This window comes from Chinchilla lanigera, unplaced genomic scaffold (assembly GCF_000276665.1).
Source record: "Chinchilla lanigera isolate Chin_1 unplaced genomic scaffold, ChiLan1.0 scaffold00147, whole genome shotgun sequence".
Lineage (NCBI taxonomy): Eukaryota > Metazoa > Chordata > Mammalia > Rodentia > Chinchillidae > Chinchilla > Chinchilla lanigera.
This window is the reverse complement of record NW_004955548.1, coordinates 2,046,896-2,067,608: the sequence shown is the minus strand read 5'-3', so window position 1 is coordinate 2,067,608 and position 20,713 is coordinate 2,046,896. Positions and strand designations below refer to the sequence as shown.

At 35.7% G+C, this 20,713-nt stretch overlaps 1 protein-coding gene across 1 annotated transcript in view; it reads right to left on the bottom strand.

The window, feature by feature from the left end:
• Il1rapl2 (interleukin 1 receptor accessory protein-like 2) overlaps positions 1-20,713 on the bottom strand; it is a 1,160,877-nt gene that overhangs the window by 556,014 nt on the left and 584,150 nt on the right. The window contains exon 3 of the mRNA XM_005412011.2: positions 5,911-6,184. Within this exon, the coding sequence (XP_005412068.1) occupies positions 5,911-6,184 (274 nt within the window). The remainder of the gene's footprint in view (positions 1-5,910; positions 6,185-20,713) is intronic.

Below are 20,713 nucleotides of genomic sequence, written 5' to 3'. Positions count from 1 at the left end.
AAAAAAAAAAAGAAACTAAATAAATACAAATACCAACGTAAGTCAAATCATCAATGACTATTTAAAATCAACTATTATATTATGATTATAAAATATAAACCATTAATACTTATAAAGCAAATAATACTGCTAACTGACTAAACTATTACCATCTGCTTCTTTCTAACAAACAAATTGCAGCTGAAATTATATTGGAAATGTACAACAGAATGCTTATATTTCTGAGTATTATATTGCCAATATATACCAGTATGATTAAATCTCTAAACTTGCAATATGTCTAACTTATTGTCATGAAATAAAAATGAATTGCCACTTGTTTGTTATGTTAATCTGGGTATAATTTTATAAACAAAGATATTATCAAGTTTTAGAAGTCAAAAAGTAATTTTAGTCAGGTTAGATGTCTGCTGATATAGTTGCTCCAAAATAATGAAATCAGGGACTCCTGTTAACAACAGAAGATAGAAAACACAGCTAATTGTATTTCAGTTTAACATACAGAGACTAAAGCAGATGTTGCTACTTCTGAAGACCCTGTTGTACAGTTCTGGGGTCAATTAATTCTAGATGATCCAGGCCTTCATTTTTTGGCAAGATACTGTCTGCTCTCCTGGAAATTGCTACCCAGGCAACCAAGTTGTTGCCACTTCATTTTTCAAGGATCAATGGTTAAGTTGGAATTGAATTATAAGAAATGTTCAATGTCCTTGAAAATCTCTTGGTAACCATAGTGGGGAGTAATACAGGAGGATGGAAAGTGATTAAGTACTATTTGTAGAATAGGACAATTACTTTTCCAAAGACACAGGCTTCCTTCAAATATAGCATAAAATAATTCCTATGGTGCATATTCAATGAAAGCTTATTGACTGAAATATAAAAACTTGTTCATATATGTTACATAGGCATTTATAGATCAGGATAATTTGACAACAAAAATCAGATAAAATTGCTGTACATTTATATGTATTTCTTTTTTATTATGGAATATTTTAAACATACCTAAAATAAAAATGATAGTATAATAAATGTTTACACATTATACAGATTCATAACTCAGTAACATGCTACATTTTGGTTTCAAATATATGTATTCCCACCCCCACCCTTACCCCAAAACTTTTCTGGCCAAGTTATTTTGCTATAGTAATAAGCATGAAAACATGACTTGATAATTCATATTTTAATAATCAAACTAACTACCATGCTTCTTTGATGAATATATACACCAAACAACTCTTTGGAGGTGGTAAGGAATTTAGATTTGGGGAATTTCATTTATTTCAAATATTATAAAATAAAAACATTAGATTATATCTCTATTTGATAAAAGGGTTCCTTGGTCTCTTTACCTCACAGCAGAAGAAATTAATCATAATACATTTGAACCTGTAACTAGTTCTTTTTGTACGGCCATGGTTTTTCCCAAGCATGCAGGTTTGTGTAGATATTTAATTATATTTAATTATACTTTTTATTATCAAGGAATTCAGTTCATAATTATAAGACTGGAATTATCTTCATCCAAAGCTCAAGACAGCCTTTATTCCAAATTTTTGAGAGAGCAATATGAGGGATTTTTTCCAAATAAGATTATGTGTCTCTATGAAGAAGATTGAATAGGGTGGTTAGCATGTAGTATTTTCGGGATTTGTAGTGCTTCACATAATACGACTCAGTCTTCCACTGTTCTTGTGTTACCAGCCAATTAACAGGCTAAGAAATTCAGCTAATTGCTACTGAGACTGGTCAAAATTTTTTTCAAAGAGTGTAATTGGTTAATAAAGATCAAAAAAAGTAAATTTCTTGCTATTATTCAAATGGGTGGAGAATATTATAAAATATTTCATATCTGTACTTTAAACAGTGAAATCAATAGAATAATTTCTAATGAGGTCAATAAAGCATATAAATATTATTCATGGTGTTCTGAAGATGATAACAAATTTATGATTTCAGTTTAATATTGATCTTATCAATTTAAAAGCCCTTTTAAACTATAAATGTCATTCATGACAATTATATAAAATGACCTGTACGTCCTGAATTACGACTTTGGTGCCTATTTGAAGGCAATGTCTATGACTTGTTAGAAAATTTGCTCATTATTCACTGTCAGATCTCAATTATGTAGATTAGAATAGATTTCTATGTCTCTGAGTTGATAAAATGGGTTGGTTCCTTTAAAGCAGTGGTACCCAAAATTTGTTTTTTTATAAGAATAAAAAATTTTTATTGAAACCCTATCAGTTTCAATTGTTCCCTACAACCTGCTGCATAAATAAAAGAAGTTATCAGTTATGCTTTAATCCAAGCCTGTGCTTACCAGAATCCATCCCTTTCTGTTCTACCCATCTACATGTGAGTTGAGAAACAATGACTCAGTATTTACAACAAATATAAACAAGGTCAATCTGACATAAACTTGAAAGGGAAGGCCACCTATAGAAAAGGATTTTAGAGACATTGGGAAGCTTTTCTATCCCCAGAGTATTCTTTTACCATTTGTAGACTTGTGCATAAAATAGTGAATTTCTTTGTTCAAAATCAAATAGTTTGTCAGCTAGGAGGACCTTGAAGCAGAAGCACTGGTAGCAATAACCATACTTGGCACTCAAATCTTGATTTCTAATAGCATTCTTTACTGCAAGGTATCGGGGTCTTTAAAAACTAGCTGGTTCATAGTCTGGGCAGGAAATAAATGAGATAAGCCTCAAGTACCTTTCTATAATACAAATAAATTCTTAAAAATCCACCCTCAGCAAAACTAACAGTGCATTATAGCAAAAGGACAGTGAGTCAACTGAAATAGCTTCCAGCGGGCAAACATGAAAGAATTTGACCAAGAAAATACAATAGTATTGAATTAACACCCAACGTATAATATAAAAAATCCTGTTATATAAATCATGTGATATAAATGACTGAATAATCAAATAAGTGAGGAGAAGTTCCCCTGCAGAGCTGTAAATAATTGATGCAGATATTTTGCCCTTAAGAAGGTATAGCTTGACTACCCCTTCCATAAGCATGGACTGTGAGTGATGACATTTTTTCCCAAAGATTACTGTATGGAAAGGAAATAAAAAAGAGCAATTTTATACTGGGAGAAAGACAATTGGTATCTCAAGACAGATGGTCAATGTCAACATCAATTGTAATAATACATATTGATCTTTTATACCTTGATAAGTTGTGATAAGAATGGTATTCTAACTCTGTGATCTTCTTTCATTAACACATTATCTCAGTCTAACCACGAGAAAAATATTAGATAGATTCTGCCGCCCCATTGAGTGACCTTCTACAACTTATCTGAGAAGTATGCTTCCACCTTTCAAGGTCATCAAAAATCTGGAAAGGGGCTGGGGATTTAGCTCAGCGGCAAAGCGCCTGCCTGGCAAGTGCAAGGTCGTGAGTTCAGTTCCCGGTACCAGAGAAAAAACAAAAAACAAATAACAAAAAACAAAAAAAAATCAGGAAGGTCTGAGGAATTGCCACAGCCAAGAAGAGCTTACCGAGACATGACAACTACACAGAATATGGTGTCACAGCTGGGATCCTGAAGCAGAAAAATTTCATTAAAAAAAATTGAGGATACCTCCAGATGTGTGAATTTAAGTACCACACTCCTATGAGATTTAATGAAAGAATATGGGATATATAGAAACTTTCTACACTGCCTTTGCAGTAATTCCATACGTGTAAAATCTTGTTCTAAAAATTCAATGTTTATCAAAAACCGGATAGGGGATTTATTACTGTATACTACATGGTGCAGACAATCTGGAAATGTTGTATATGTTCATCAATACGGAAATAACTGATTAAATTTTGGTAGCAGAACATTAAGCCACACAATACTATATACTTAAAAAGAATGCATAAGATCCACTATATATTGTTTCTGAGAACAGAAAAATACAACCATTAAGAACAATGAAATTTTCATTGTTTATAGGAAAATAGATCTAGAGATTACCATGTTGAACGAAATAAGCCAGATTCAGAAAGACACATATCAACGTGTACGCCACAATATTTGGAAAAAAGATAACAAGAAAGCGGAAGAGAGACAATTATTAGAAAAGAGCAAGCGAATAAGTAGAAGCGGGGAGTAGGGAATATAAAGATGGGTAGTAGGGGGGACAGATATGATCAAGATATATTATGCATATTGCCACAAAAATGTGAGAGTAGGGGGGAGGGCTGGGAAAGGGAGAAGACAGGGTGACAATGATCCAGGTATGTTCCATGCATGTCCAAATCTGCCAGAATGGAACCCGTTAATCTGTATAACCAATATTCATGAATAAAAAAGGCATGAAACAAAAAAATCCGTAGAAATGTATAAACATCCCTTGATTTTGTAAAACAATGAGAACATTTTTCTGTAACTATATTTGTGAAATTAAGAGTAGGGAAGATGTATATAATATACACAGTAATTCATTAGCATTGCTAGGAGTACAGCAGTGGCATCGGTTAGAGGGAAAAGAACAAAAGCAGAAGTAGCAAGACTGAGGACATAAGCACAGCAGAGGAAGTAAATAATACTTAGTTCATTAATTCATGATAAGCTTAGCACCTGTGGATGCTAATAGGCTAATGCTTTGCAAATAGGCTTCAAATCTGTGCAAAGAACAAAGAAAAAGCAAGTAAAGCTAGAGATACAGAGGGGATGAGCAGGAAAAGTGTACAAACATCCTGTACACTGGATAATACAGTGTCAGTCCCTAAAACTAATTACACTCACTTCTCAATTTTGCCAAGACCTACCCTAGCAGAAGAATACATTGCCTGTCACTAAGGGTATAATGAAAACGATTGCTGTTTCTGCCAAGATCCTGGTGATATTGCCTACCTCAAACAGAAACTAAATTCACCATTTGCTCTCCCTGTTCTCCCCAACCAAAAGTGATTCTTAAGGCATCAAAAAGTTTTTGTGTTTATATATCACCGTGTTCTCCTGGCCTTTAGAACAATGAGGCATCACCAGGGAGGCTCAAGTGCTTTTGATGAAGAAGTGACATAGCTTTGGCCTCAAAGTCCACAAGAGACAAAAATAGGGAGGGTTTGTATTTCGAAGAAGTTAAAATCAAATAGTACAGTCCATGTCCCTGGTGAGTCAGATCAGAGACTCTCAAAATGGTAGAACTGAAAGGTGTTTTAAAGGTCATTTCAGCTAGCTACTTCAATACCTAATCCAGTCTCTGTCTGAGTATTTGAGATGCTAGATCCTAGGTCCTACCACTGAGATAAAGTGGGAAGAGAGGGCATATTGTGGTATCATTTGCAATAAAACATAATGATTTTCACTGTAAACGTCTTACAAGCAAGAATTAAGTCTGTGATATCTCCCCAGTATAATACCCAGAAGTAAACTATGACTGTGTTTATGAAGTATTATGTTGAATAATTAGAGACAGTGAAAGCAAGCACACATTGCAAATTCTATAAAGGATATAACCAGTAGTTCCTTTGTAAAAAAAGTACCCAGCAGGATTTTAAACTACTTTCCATCAATAAAAAAGGTGCAACCTTAGTCTGAATGATACTTAAGGTCATTTCTATAATAAATGTCAAGCTCCTTGAGCCAATTAGCTTCTTTAGTAATTGTTCACATAAGACTCAGGGGCAGGGATGGATTTGGGAAAGTAGTGATGCACAACTTTTTCTAAATTAAATGAGTGCACAGTGAACAGAAGTCCTAATTCATAACACACTGACAAGAATTTTCTGAGCAGTCCAATAGATAGTTAGAAGTATATTTACAGAATCTCTATATGCATTGTAACCTCTCAAGAACATATCCACATTTTAATGTGAGGCGCACTTCATACATTCCTGTTTTGGTCAAAAAAGTACTGCTCATGTGCTTGAACAATATTTTCACATGACACTTACCTTAAAACACAAGTGTAGAATCCACTGTCTTGTGCTTCGGCTGAGTGAAACCATATTGAATCATCTTCTTTGCTCATCCTGACCTCTGAAAAGATGATGGGTTCTTCCAAATCACCTTTGTTTTTGTACCACATAAGCCTGAGCCCAGTGCTCTGGGCCGTGCTATAGTTGGTGCGAATATAACTGTAGAAAAGAGCACATTTCACGCGGACTGGTTCACCTGCCAAAGCCATGTATGTTTTGAGATCCACTGACCAGTCAATACAGCCATCCACTGAAAAACAAACAAACAACAATAGAATAGTGAAGCATGAGGAGCAGTGAGGAGTGCTGATAATACTAGTGAAAGCAGTAATCACTGACAACACATACTGAGGACTTCGTGTGAGCCAGGTACTAAGTCAAGTGCTTTACATATCAGTGACCCAATGACACAGGCCAGTACCTTTCTAAGACTTTAGCAAGCAGAGACCCTGCTCTATCTCTGTGTTTTCAGGCTACTTTCCAGTTCTCTGCAATAGCCTTCAGCTGGCAGTAGCCCAGATCTGCCAAGGAGCTTACAGCATGCACGTCTTATAGGGTTATCCTGAGGCTCAAGGCCAAGACCCAATTCCACCAGAGGTCTGGTAAGTGAATTGCTTGCGCTAGTCGTGCAGTTTTTCCTTCACAGGATCATGTAAAATTGAAAGAATTCTACAATGAATGGATGTGTTGGTTTTAGGTGATTGAAACTGTTTATGAAAGAGGATCCCCTTAAAACAAATTTTCCAAGACACCTCTGTACAGTCTAGGAATTGGGCTAAGATTAACATTCCACATGTTCTTATTTTACAGATGAGGATACTGAGATTCAGAGAAGTCATATGACCTTGCCCAAGGTCACATGTCCAATAAATGGTAGAAAAATGAACTCTGATTCCACAGAGTGTATTCTCAGCCCTTACCTTATACTTCCTATGCCTGTAATTGTGACAAGAATCACTGTGTTATTTACTTGCCTTTGAGGAAGTAATGCTGGGATTGGAAGCAGAGCACACCTAAAGTGATTATTTGCTACTATGTATGTGCTACTTTTCTATGGTATGACCTATTAATAGCAGATATTTAACCAGAGGTTGATTTCTCTATATACCCTTAAGCCTCCTTTGCTACTGAGCTGATATGTTCATGGGAATATATTAATGTCAGCTTTAATCAAATAGTATTAAGTAGGCAGATCTACCATTAAAGAAAGACATATACAGTAAATTCTCTTTACTCCAAAATGGTTAGAATAAGATGCTGTGCCTAATTTAATACACTAGTTAACATAATTAGCATAGATATTCTACCCCAACTGTTAATTTTCAGTGAATTCCATCAATTTATGCTACATCTTTTTGTTATAAAATAACCAGGTTATAAAATGTATAAACACTGCCATTTCAAAATTATATTTAGCTTATAATTTTGTGAGATGATCTGCTTCCTTTTGTAGATGCTGAGAACTCTGTAATTTAGTAAATTTAATTTTTATCATCAGTTCACAGAAAGCTCACAGCTAAATGTAGTGTTCAAGTATAATAACGATCACAGCTCATGATTTCACATTTTCTAAATGAAGAGTTATTGGCCAGGTGTGGTGGCCACGCCTATAATCCCAGCACTCAAGAATCTGAGGCAGGAGGATAACTGTGAGCTCAAAGCCAAGCTGGGCTACAATGTGAATTCAAGGCTAGACTGGACTGCATAGTAAAACCCTGTCTCAAAAAGATAAATTAATTAATAAACTAATTAATTAATTAAGGGTTATTGAACTGGTGTTCTAGAACACCAGGGAATGGGTACAAAGTTCCGGTTTTTGGCAAAATGATGTGCCTTTTGCATAGGGACAGTTTTCTGGGGAGATTTTTTTTACAACCCTTTATCAGAACTTCAAAGGGGTCAATGGTCCAAGAACGGTTTTGAACTCCATGGTTTCTGAGGTCCTTTTATGACTTCATTTTTAACTGCTCTGCTGTATATGGGCTTTTTTTTATCTAAGCTACTTCACTTCCTCATATGGAGCATGAATTATTCATCAGAAATGAATAGTAAATAAACAAATAAACTACTCACTTTAAAATCACTGTGGGTTTTGATGAGCACTGCTAATTGTTAATGAATAGATTGGTACAATAGATTGGACTAAATATAGGCTGCTAACTGGCTATCTCTCGGGGGTCATTTTTATTCACACTTTGGCATTTGGTTGTTTACTTGTGGTTTGTCACTCATAACTTGAGAATAGAGAGAAATAAATTTGTCCTGGCAATACATTTCCTGATTGGATCTAATTTTAATACTTACAGTTCTATTTGTTTTAAAATAAATTTTATATAATTCCATTTTATGGATTACCTGTGATATTGTTTCCATGCATTAAAACAACGAAGAAGTAAACCCACACTGTTTTAAGAAAAAACACATTTTCACAGCTTTATTTTGAAGGCTGATTTACAGAAACAAAGAAAGCATAGAGGTAATAAAAAAGAGACCTATAGACCATGTTTTTTATTTTCTCTGAATCCTATGATGCACACTAACTACTTTTAAATTAACAAATTTGACTTGGCAAAATAGTCTCAAACTCTATTATTACCTAATTTATAGGAAAAAATATTGGGAATATTTTTCCATTTGTTTCCTAAATTCCTTTAGTTTCCTTCCCTAAACTATCTGTTGTATAGTATACGCTTTTACAATGTTAATGGGCTAGTTTGGCCCATGAGTGACAGGTCATGGTTAGTACTGAATACAATCAAAACATCTGCTCCTGAATCACAACCATCATGCTTAAGAGAAATTTGACGCATGTAACTGTTATCATAATTAACTTTATCATACAGACCTTGAATATATACAGCAAATTCATTTCCCTTTTAGTACCACCTGAGCAATATGCATTGGATTTCGTGGATTTATGATTTCTTCTTCTGTTCCCTTGCTTTCGAGATCAGAGAGGAAGTACTTAGTTATAAGTTGATCAGGAGCCAGACAACAGAAATTCAATATGGACAAAATAATTTCTAAATGTTATCCCCTTTACTTTTTAACTCCGTATTCATAGCACAAGGTTATATAATAAGTATTTCAAGAGATCTTACGGAATTTTCTCATAAAATAAACAAAAGTATGATTCCAACAATCCATGAAGTCACACTTACCACCAAATACTTTCCCACACTAACCTTTCACAAGTAGAATTTCATTACCCTGAACTAAAGTATTGCAATATTATATTTAAACATCACTAAACCTTCACTAGATTCTAATAAGGCAGTATAAATTACTTTTATTGGATTGCTATTTTTTAGCAATTCAACTGTGGGGCAAGAATGGATGGAAAAAGATCTAGTGCATTTATTTTTAGATTTGACACTAGTGAAGCAACTAAGAAGTATAGACTGCAGCAAAAAGCCTGAAAAGCCAGGTGCAAAGTCAGCATGAAGAGATCAAACATAACGAATTTAAGAGGGCAGGACTGAGAGATGTCAGAGAATCACGAAAGGCAAGAAGAGGTGGAAGGTCACAGAAAACGAAATTTGCCAAGTGCCATCAGAAGACTCAAAAGCATGTCACAGTTCTGTCATGAACACTTTGCAGTCACATTTCATACTTTCAGAGCTTTTTGCATGCTGACTCTCCATACATATTCGGCAAGTAGCTGAATGAATAGACCTGTGATACAGCTGACAAAGACTCAGGCTATAGCCCTGTATATGACAAGATCCGTCAAATTTATTTTGCTGCAAGGAAATTCCTAGGAGTGAAACGTATTTCAGTGCATTGCAAAGTACCCTGGGTGAGGACATCAAATTCATTCAACTTCTTTATAGATACTTCCTGCTTCCTCCTCAAAAAACCAGGAGAATAAATCCAGCCCTATCTATCTGCTGTAAAAAAAAAAATTCTGTGAAGTTTATAAATCTTTTCAAGAGGAGATGATACTATTATCAACAATGTTACAACGCTGTTTTAGGGGGAAAAAAAGAATATTGAGAGCAATAAGACTAGACTTTAATGTACATTATAATCATTTTACTGGGGGATAGGGTACACAGATATATATTGAATTGAAAATTATGGATTTTTGTTCCAAATGGGAAAATCCCCATTAGGTAAAATGGAAAATTAGTACATAAGAAAGTATGTAAATACCAGACACTCTGATGATATTTATTCAAATTTTAAGTCATCTGCTAATATATATACCATACTAGTTCATTATGTATTTGTGATTAATAAATTTATTTTTAAGCCATTTGTTTGTATTTTAAACTATGCCAAATGTATCCTTTTAATTTTTACCACTAATTCATCCGTTTGTGAATCAATAGGGCAATTTTGGGGGGAAATTCATGAAATTACCACTAGAGGGAGAGCTGCCCAAGTTTTTGTGTAGCATTTTGTTTTCCAACCTAATCTCTAAACTAAGGGTTTGTTATTGGCCAATTGGTGGCTGCTGGGGAGGAGTCACAGACACCTATGGGCATGTACAATTGTGAATGACAGAAAATGCGAGAAGTTGAGAATAGAGCTGAGATCTTGCCCAAACCCAAGAACCAGGTATATACATACCAGGTGAATGACGCAGCACAGAAAGATACTACAACAGCAGCAGCTACAGGAATTCATTCATCCCTTAGCATAGAAGACACAGGCACTGTGCTAGGTGTTTGGCATGCATTTTCTCATTTCATTCTTATGTCAATTCCAGAACAGAGGGACTCGTGTTATGCTTACATTACCGATGCAATCATGTTTTTTCCAGTTGTAGAGGCAGAATTCAGGCCCCAACTTAGTGTAGATAGCAAAATTGGGGCTGTGGGACCACTCTCCCTCTATTCGTCTAAACTTGGCCAACAACCCAGGGTCAGTCCTCCCTCCATTGCCCCAAGAGAAACAGAAATAAAGATGACAAAGACCCAGGAAATTTCTAAAGCTCCAGGCTAGAATATATTCCTGTCGCCTGACTTGCAGTGACGTTTTCCCCACTCAAAATTCATTAATGGTTCATACATAGCCGTTACTCATCATGTGTGTAATTGTAACAGTGAATTATAGGAAAGTCATGTACACTAGATACCATTGAGATGACTCAGCACTCTGGTCATCATTTTGTCAACCATATCCGGAGAGATCCAATGAGAGGCACCCTAGGCAAGGCACACATTTTTCAAATCCAAAAGCCTGACATCTTCATTTCTTTTCTCCTCACCACGTAGGCACCTCTTCTCTCCCCGTGCATGCCACCTTTCTGTTTCTGCAGTCATGACCCTGCTTGCTGAGTGCCCCTTCCCCTGTTAACCACAATGAATGTGAATGCCTGTTCTTTAGCCATTGTATGTATAATTTGCATTCTTTCCTCACTGTACACAAGACTCTAAAATATATCTCTTGGGAATCCATCACTCATTGCTTCAAACTGAGATAAACTGGACTGCAAAACCTATGCTGTTAATCAGTGTGTGGTCCATGTTCTTCCTCGGATACTTGTCCTCACCTCAGCTCACAACCCAGTGAAGATTAATATTTGCTCAGTGTATGCAAATTATTATATGTATTCCATAGAACTCGTTCCTGTCCAGTAGAGCAAACCTTTCTAATTGAGTGGTAGTTTATTCCCAAATAATAACCATTGTGAGAATAATAGCCATCAAATAATGTATGTCAATTATTTATCTATGAATTACAAAGTACTTGCAAATTAATGAATTGTTAATGATTAATGTACATGACATAACCTGCAAAGATCACCTCTAAGCCGTGGATAAATTTTATCTAACCTATATCAACTTATTTAAAATTAAATATCTAGAGATGACCATGCGATTCTTTTCATTATTGTCAAGGAATGGAGTGTGTGATTGCTTCAACATTTAAGCAAATTATGTATTATATCTGTTGAAAACAGTAATATGCTCCCTGTTCTTAATATTGTAATATGTAAGTTGAATGTATTCTATTTCCTTATCAGACCACTCCTCTCCTATACGCAAGTTTCGTTTCATTTATACTCACACAATGAACAAAGTCTGCCCAAAGTAGACAAACCACAAACATAATCAAGTCGAACTCTCTAAGACGTGATTGACCTGTACACTATTGCTAGATCTGTGCCTCTTCATCCCCAGCATACAATTATGGACAAAGCTGTTCATCACTTTTTAAAATAAAGTTCTGCTATAGAAAAAAACATTCATGTTAAAATTTCATTTGTGCTCTAGCATCCATCAAAAGAAATAAGATTCTCTGTTCCAACTCTATAAATTCAATGAATGATTATTGCTTCAGGTTTTCCAAAGCATTTTTACATTTTTAATGGACTCGATTAATGCTTCCTATTTGCAGTTTTACCCCTAGTATTTGTGAAAGGAAATTTCTGCCTGAATGAAATCCTTCCTCTCCTTCCAACCTAGTTATTATACTTGATAATGGGCTGGCCACCAATTTAACTTCCCCCTCATTACAGGATCTGTGCAACAATTTGTCAAGATCCTTCTTTCAATCTTTATCTGATGAATGGGCTTCAGTATTTTCCTGGCGGTGAAGCCATCTTGAAGCCCTACAACCAAGTCCTCCTCTCCTGATTACATGAGGCCTGATGAGGTTCCTCGGAGACTGGCCGCCAGTCAGAAGCTCTTATTAGATACATGGTGTTAATGTGAAGGAAGTGGCAACAAATGTGTCTTTGGAAGACAGGATATCAGCATTTCCCACCAACCCCTCTAGCAGGATTTCTCTTGCCCCTTCAAATTCAGGATGCTTGGTAATAAGCATCTTTCCTGTGCCAAATAAGTTTCACCTCCCAAGTTTATAATCATCCAAGCCCAAAACTTTGGGAATCATCCTTTAGTCTTGCCTTTGCCTTTCCACAGGCCTTCTTCTAGTCCTCCCATAAGACATTAAGTCTTGCCATTTCTGAGGTTACTCAAATCTATTCCCTCTTCCGTACCCTCATAGATACTATGTGTAGGCCCTGCCCATATCTTTGCCTGGGTTATTGCAATACCTTTCTTTTGTCAGCCTTTTCAAATTTAAATTTATAAATAAAAAATTATATATTTACATATATGTTTTGCTATAGGTATAAATTGTGAAGGGGTTAGATCAAACTAGTCATCTGTTATCCATATATATCTATCATCTTACATATTTGTCATTTTTGTGCTGAGAACATCTAAGATCTACACTTTTAGAAATTCCATATAAACATTAACTATTGCCAGTATGCTGTACAGTGCCTCCCTTGAATTTATTTCTCCTGCGTGACTGAAACATCATACCCTTTAACAAACATTTCCCCATTCTCCACTCCCAAACCTTGGTAACCAATATTCTATACTCTACTTCTACGAGGTCAACATATTTAGATTCTACATATAAGTGAAACCATACAGTATATGTCTTTCTGTGCTAAGCTTATTTTGTATAACGTAATATCCTCCAGGTTTGTCCATGCTGATACTACTACCTTTTTTTATGAACCTAAATAGCACTCCCTTGTGTATATTTAATATACATTATATTATCTACAATACATTTTCCTTATCCATCCATTGATTTCAAATCTTGGCTATGGGAATAAAACTTCAAAGCTCATGGGAATATAGATATATAGATATAATAACTAATATATATATAACATCTAACTAATGTATATATGAATTGTATGAGGTATGATCAGAAAATACAGTGTGTATTTAAATAAAAATAGTTATTATAGTAGAAAATGCACTGCCATTAATCCCCTTGAAAACACTCCCACTTGCTTCCAACACACTTATCCCCTGATTCTTGACATTGTGTGAAGCAGCTCTGGATATTATCACTTGTTAATATCTTTAGTTGCACTCTCATGGCTGCCTCAATGTTCAGAATTAATTTAAAACTTTCGCCTTCCATGGTCATTTTGATTTGAGGAAAAATCTAGACCTTGTACCTTGCCAGATCCAGTGAATAACATAGATCAGGACATTCAATAATGTTTTTGCAAGTCTGCCTTTCTGTTGGATGGCACTAGGCAGCCACATTCACCATATTACAGACCCTTAAAAGAGACATCCAAAATTGTGTCAGACAGTGAGAAGAATGATGGGATAAGTGTGTTAGAAGAGAGTGGGAATATTTTAAGGAGGATTAATGGCAATGTGTCTTTTACTGTAAACTGTAATAAATTTCATTTAAATATTCATATTTTCAATCACCATCGTCATATCTTATGTACCATACAATATACAATATAATTATACATATAATAAGATATCACCAGGGGCTGGGGATTTAGTTCAGCAGCAGAAGCGCCTGCCTGGCAAGTGCAAGGTCGTGAGTTCGGTTCCCGGTACCGGAGAAAACAACAAAAAAAAAGATATCACCACAGATATCTATTTGATATACTGCTTTCATGTTCCTTAGATACAAACACAGAAGTTGTTCTATTTTTAATTTTTTGAGGAATGACATACAGTTTGCTACAGTGACTATATTAATTTACACTCTGATCAAGTGTATGAGTTTTCTCTTCACATTCTCGCCAACACTTGTTATACTTATCTTTTTGATAACTGCCAGTCTAATATGTGTGAGGATGTATCTCATTGTGCTTTTAATGTACATTTTCATCATGATTAATGATTTTGAGCATGTTTTCATATACTTGGTACTTTGTACTTATTTTGAGAAATGTCTATTATGGTCCTTTGCTGATTTTTCAATGAGATTCTTTGTTTCCTTAAGTTGTTACAGCTCATATATTTTGCATATTAATCCCATATCCAATATATAGTTAACAAATACTTTTTTCCATGCCATAGGTTGTCTCTTCACCTTGTTGATTGTTTTTTTTTTTACTGTGTAGAAGATTTTTAGTTTGATTCAATTTCATTTCTCTATTTTTCCTTTTATTGCCTAGACTTTTGGGAAAATATTCAAACAAATCATTGCCCAGGTAAATGTCACTGAATGTTCTCTTTCCTGTCTATCTACTAGTAATTTTACAGATTAGAGAATTTCAAGTAATTCTTTAATCCACTTGGAGTTAGTTGTTATACATGGTGTGACATGAGAGCATAAATTCAGTCCTCTGGTTTTGAATACCCAGATTTCTCAGTATCATTTACCAAGGGTACTGGAACATTTGTCAAAGGTCAGTTGACCATGTATGTATGAATGTGTTTCAGGGCTTGCTAATCTGTTCCACAGTTCCATATGTCTGTTTGTTATGCTAATACCATGCTGTTTTAATTGTTTCTAGCATTGTAGTATATTTTGAGATCATGTAGTGTGATGTCTTCAAGTTTGTTCTTTTTACGGAAGACCTTTTGCTATTCTGGGTCTTTTGTGGTTCCACACAAATTTGGGGGGATTATCTTGCATTTCAGTTAAGAAGAACATTGGAGTTTTGATAGGAATTATGGATATTTTAACATCATTAATTCTTCTAATCCATAAATACAGCTTGTAGTTCCATCTTTTTGTTTCCTTTTTTTATTTCTTTGATTAATGTTACCTAGTTTGTGCTGTATTTCTTTCATTTCCTTACTTAAATTTATTCCTAAGTAATTTTTATGCTATCGTAAGTTAGTTTTCCTGATTTCTCTTTTCTACAAATTTTGTTAGCATACATAAACACTACTGATTTTCTGTATGTCACTTAATATCTCCCTAAATGATCTTCCAATTTTTCATTCCAATTGGGTGGTTTTCTGGTGTTTTTTCTATTTTCCAGGGATGGAGATGTCAAGTACTCTATCACTGAGCTACATTCCCATTCCCAGTTTCCAGTTTTTTTTTTAAACTGCTACCAAATGGATCTTTCTGAAGCATATGGCCATGCCTTTTTATAGCTAATAACCTTTAGTAGATTCTTGTTTGCAAATCCATATGCCTAGCTCCCCTGGTTCACTCAGGCCTGATTATCTTTTTTGTACCAAGCCTCAACTCTTCACACATTTATATGTTGGTCAGTCACTATTGACTGCACAGGCTAATCTTGTATCTGTCTTTGATTTTCTGATTCTCTCCTCTAGAATATCCTTTCCCTCTGTAATTATTGAGACCCTACTCATGCTCCAAGATCCACATTCAAAAGCCACTTCTATGAAACCATACCTCACTCTTCCATGTGAAATCTTTCCCCTGTGCTGCTCTCACCATGTGTTTGTCTACACAGCTTTTTCTCAGTTAAATAATGGTTGTCTCATTTGCTCTGAATCCCTGGGACAAGTCCCAATGCATTGCACACGCTAGGCACTCATTAAATTTTTATGAGGATAAATCATGTGTGTAATTATTTCCCAAACATTGTTTGCACTGTCATAAAGACCACAGGATTCTTTCTGCTGCTCCCCAAGGAGAGCAGTGTTGTACCTAAACTGTGATAGGAATATCAGGGATAGTCCCCAGTACACAAAACATGTTCATAATAGCAAATGGCTGCTGTCATTCTGTTAACTGGTGTAATGGGAAACAGAAATAATGAACTGTCTCTGGCACATCCCTATTCCAGAATTCATGATTTCCTGCTGAGTAAGGGAATAATAGTAGGTAGGCTACCATCCATGCACTTCCAGATCACCTCAACCATACCAAAGTGGCTGCCTACCATTATCCAAGAGCAATTTCTGCTCTAGACAAACTGATCTCCTCACCCTCTGTCCCATCCTAGCCCATCTCTTCAGAGATCAGATATGCCACGGTCCCTTGCCCAGTAAGAACTTTCTTGTCTGCAACCTCATACCATTTCCTCCACCTTTAATGTATCTTCTATCCCAATTCTAGTCATGTCCTGAACTGAATTTACCTCATTATCAAACTAAAACTAGCATCCTGGTTTTCTTATCATCCTGAATTTCACATGTCAAGATCAGAGACTTCTGTCTGTTTCTATTTCTTTTCTTCTTTGTCCTCCATCTCCCCTCAGTATTGCTTGGAGGAGAAACTCTGTAAGTCTTACTGAATGCAGACTTATACTTCTCATCCCAACAGAATTCATAAAATTAAGTGTTACTAGGCTAAACTGCTTTGGTTAGGCAATTCTCACATTACCTGAAAATTAATCTTTAGATTGTTGGAAATCTCTTTCTAAAACATCCAAATCCACTTTTGTAGCATAGTAAGTAGAGAACTATGAAGATAATGATATCCTTCTGGATTCTTTGAGGATTTGTTAGGACTTTGGGTTCAGCACCTTGGATCACAATGCCAAGTTAGTGAAATAGCATACAACCAACTAGGAATCAGAATACTTGGGCTATCATCCCATAGCTGCCTCATTAATGAGATACCTGACTTTGGGAAGTCAGTTTTTGCTCAGAAGAGAAATAAAGGTATCAAACTACACAAACTCTAAGTACTAATAAAATGAATTATCTGATGGTTGTTGAGGTCTATGGCCAAGAAAATGCTTATGTGCTCACTTGGAATATCTCTCCCCACAATTTTCATTTTGATTTTTTTTTTGAAATGTCAAAGTTACAGAGACATAAATGAATATCACAAACTCACATTATTTTACACCCAAAATTAATAATGTTAACTTTTCTCCAATTCACTTTGAGTGTCTCTGTTTTGTTAAAGATATAAAATATTGCACATGGAGCTAATGTCCCCTTTAACCAGAACAGATAGTCCATTCTTTATCTGAAACCCCTTCCTGGAAGGAAGAGTAGTATCTATTCCTCCCCATATCTAGACTCATATATACATAGGCAGGAGCCCTGAAAAAAATATTAATTACTAAATGTTTGTGTTACAAGGGAATGCGGTAGAGGTAGGAATAAAGGCCAGTATCTAAGGCTTCTTACAAGGTGTATTCTAGTCGAGTGATGTCTCAGAGAGTATGCTTACCATTGTACATATACCTGTGAGTGCATAGCAAGTACAATGCCTTGCACACAGGATGTTCAGTCAGTCCTCTCTATGACCACTGCTGCAACTACTACTTTTACCAAATACACAGTTTTGGTGCTGATTTTTTGTTGTACTTCTCAAGCCTTTGCACATGATAATGTGTATCATTTCAATATTAATTTCTTTTATTGTATCTTTGTGCTAAAGTTAGGTCATGAAATTATTTTCTCAAATTTAAGGTATAGTACACTATAATACATTTAAGTTTCATTTCATGACAATAAAGGGCCTTATAAAGTATTCTAACATATGATAATGTTTTCATGCATTCATTTTAGAGTATATTTGTATATTTCTCTATACTGTTACAGTATTACACAGGGTACATGTTTTACAGTATAACTTGTATTACAGTATTATCACAGATCATCCATACTTACATTTTTTAAATTACATGTAAACTTATTAGATTTCATTTCATATATAGTTTATAAATTAGCCTGTATGTATATGTTTATTTGGTATTTCTGGAATTATATAATATATATAAATATACTTAGAACTAAATGCACTTATATTTACATTTACATGTTAACTATAACAAGTTGAAATATATGACATTGAACTTTTTGTAAGCAAAAATGATTAATTACTGACAATTTTATATGATTCCTCCTAATATAGATTATATATAAAATATTATAAACACAGATAAATGTTTGTTATGAAATTATGACTATCCTTAATAGGGGAAGCTAGATAGTGTGGAAAAATGCTTTATTAGTTGGCAAATATTTTTATTACTTGCAAAATAAATTTGTGCGAGTGCCATGCAGACAGTTTATAAAAGCTGCAAAGCAGTTTCTAGGCTTCATGCTTTTGTATTGGGTGTGCCATAGTCCTAGCATTTTGTACCTTCAGATATTTACATAGTTTCCTGGTGACCAATCTCCTTCACACAGCACCCTCAGATAGGTTGGGGACATGGGCAATTGATGGATTAACAACTAATGGTCTATTTGTAACACCCAGCTGACCTGAATCAGCATGGTTCTGGGCATGGAAGGCCCACCAAGGGTTGTTGCCAACAGCATAGAAGCAGAACTGGAGGGAAGACGGTGTGCTGTTGGTTCTCATGAAGAACCTTGTTGCTCTGGTTTTCCTAATAGGAACTCAGCTGTTCTTATCATTGGAGGAGCTTGGGACCTTGCTGTAGCTGAAGATGGCTGTGGTTCTTTTCTGGGGACCTCTGGTCCTTACTTGGAGTGTTGCTTCCTTGCTCCAGTGCAGATCCCTCAGCCTGCTGGCACAGATCCTTCATCCTGCTCTTGCAGACTTTCCAGCTTCCACCATTGACCTTTGGACCTTTCCAGGGCAGATCCTTGATATAGACTTGCATAAGACACTGTAGTGGGCTCTAGGCCTCCAGATGGACTTGCGGAGGACATTGCCATGGGCTCTAGGGATTCATGCAGGAGACTGTTGTGGGATCTAGGTGCTCAGTTGGATTCTTTGGGTCTCTAGTGTGTGGAGACAGTTCCCACATTCTTTTGCATTTGACTCTTTGAGTGAATACTATAAAATAACCCTATAAATTATGTGTCCTGTATTAAATTGTTTCCCTTGTAAACTCTGACTCCAACAGACAATTTACTGGTTTCGGGGCTGATTCCAGAACTGATTAGAGGAAAGGATTAGTGCTAAAAAACTCTCTCCTCATTATCTCCAGAAAGAAGCTCAGAGACCCTGAGAACTTCCCTTCTTTCTCTTACCCCCAAGCATATCCTGTTCACCAGTATTGTGCAGATGGTCAACACTGTGAGATCTAGCCTCGTCAAAGTTGGTGTTGAGGTGGGGCAGTAATGGAAAGTAAGGAGGGTAGCAATTTCCTCAAGCCCTGCCCCTAGTGGCAGCCCTGCCCTATGCTGCCCTATACCCTCCTCCTCAATTATGTATTTGCCCCATCCCTGTCTTTGTAGCCAGTGGCAGCCATGGGGGATCTTGGGAGTGCAGGTCAGCCTGTGTGTCCTCCAGGAAGAAGTCATTACACAACTGGTGTAGTGAAGTGCCAGTCTTCAGTCGCTTTCAGAAGGTGGTGCATTCTAGGCAGAGCATTCAGAGGGCTGCTATAGCCATAGGGAGGGCTGAGGCCCTTCAGAGCTTATGAGCCAAAGTATCTGGGCTGGGGAATGGGATGACTACTAGAGGTGCAGTTCCTCTAGGGCAGGTACGATACCAAGGATACGGCTGACAGAGATACCACCCATAGCTGAGCTGAGCCCTGCCAGGGACAAGGCCATATTCAGAGCACTTCTGAGTACAGCCTACATCTATGTAGTGTTAGCCCCTTAATCATAAAAATTTTCATGACCATTGATGCTACCCTTACCTTTCACCCTTCGGGAAATGAGTACAGTTTCAGGGCAATCCATAATGCTACTCTGAGCATTTAGGCTAATATTAGCAGATTAAACATATCTCAATATGCTCACGGTTCATCACTGTGGTGATGAAAGGGACACAATTCCAGTAAATCAATAATAGTATTTTTATAATTACATTAATATAATAATGTTATAATATTAAACAGGAGCACAATCAAGAAGGCTTGGGTTTTGTTTTACCTTCTGTTAATTGTGGATAATTGCTATGTACCTATTATTTGTATTTACTTCAAGATTAGCTACAGTCACATTATTTAAAGAGTAAAGTATTATAATTAAGATCATAATCAAATGATTATATCATTAATCATCGTCATAATCAATAACATAAATGCATTAACTATAATTAAATATGTCATGATCATTAAAGTATTACACTAATTACAAGATAGTTTTAATAATTTACTAATAAATATGATTAGTTCTTTACTACTAAGAAATCTTGGTGTTCGTTTTTCATTTTTTTTTTTTTTTTTTTTTTTTTTTTT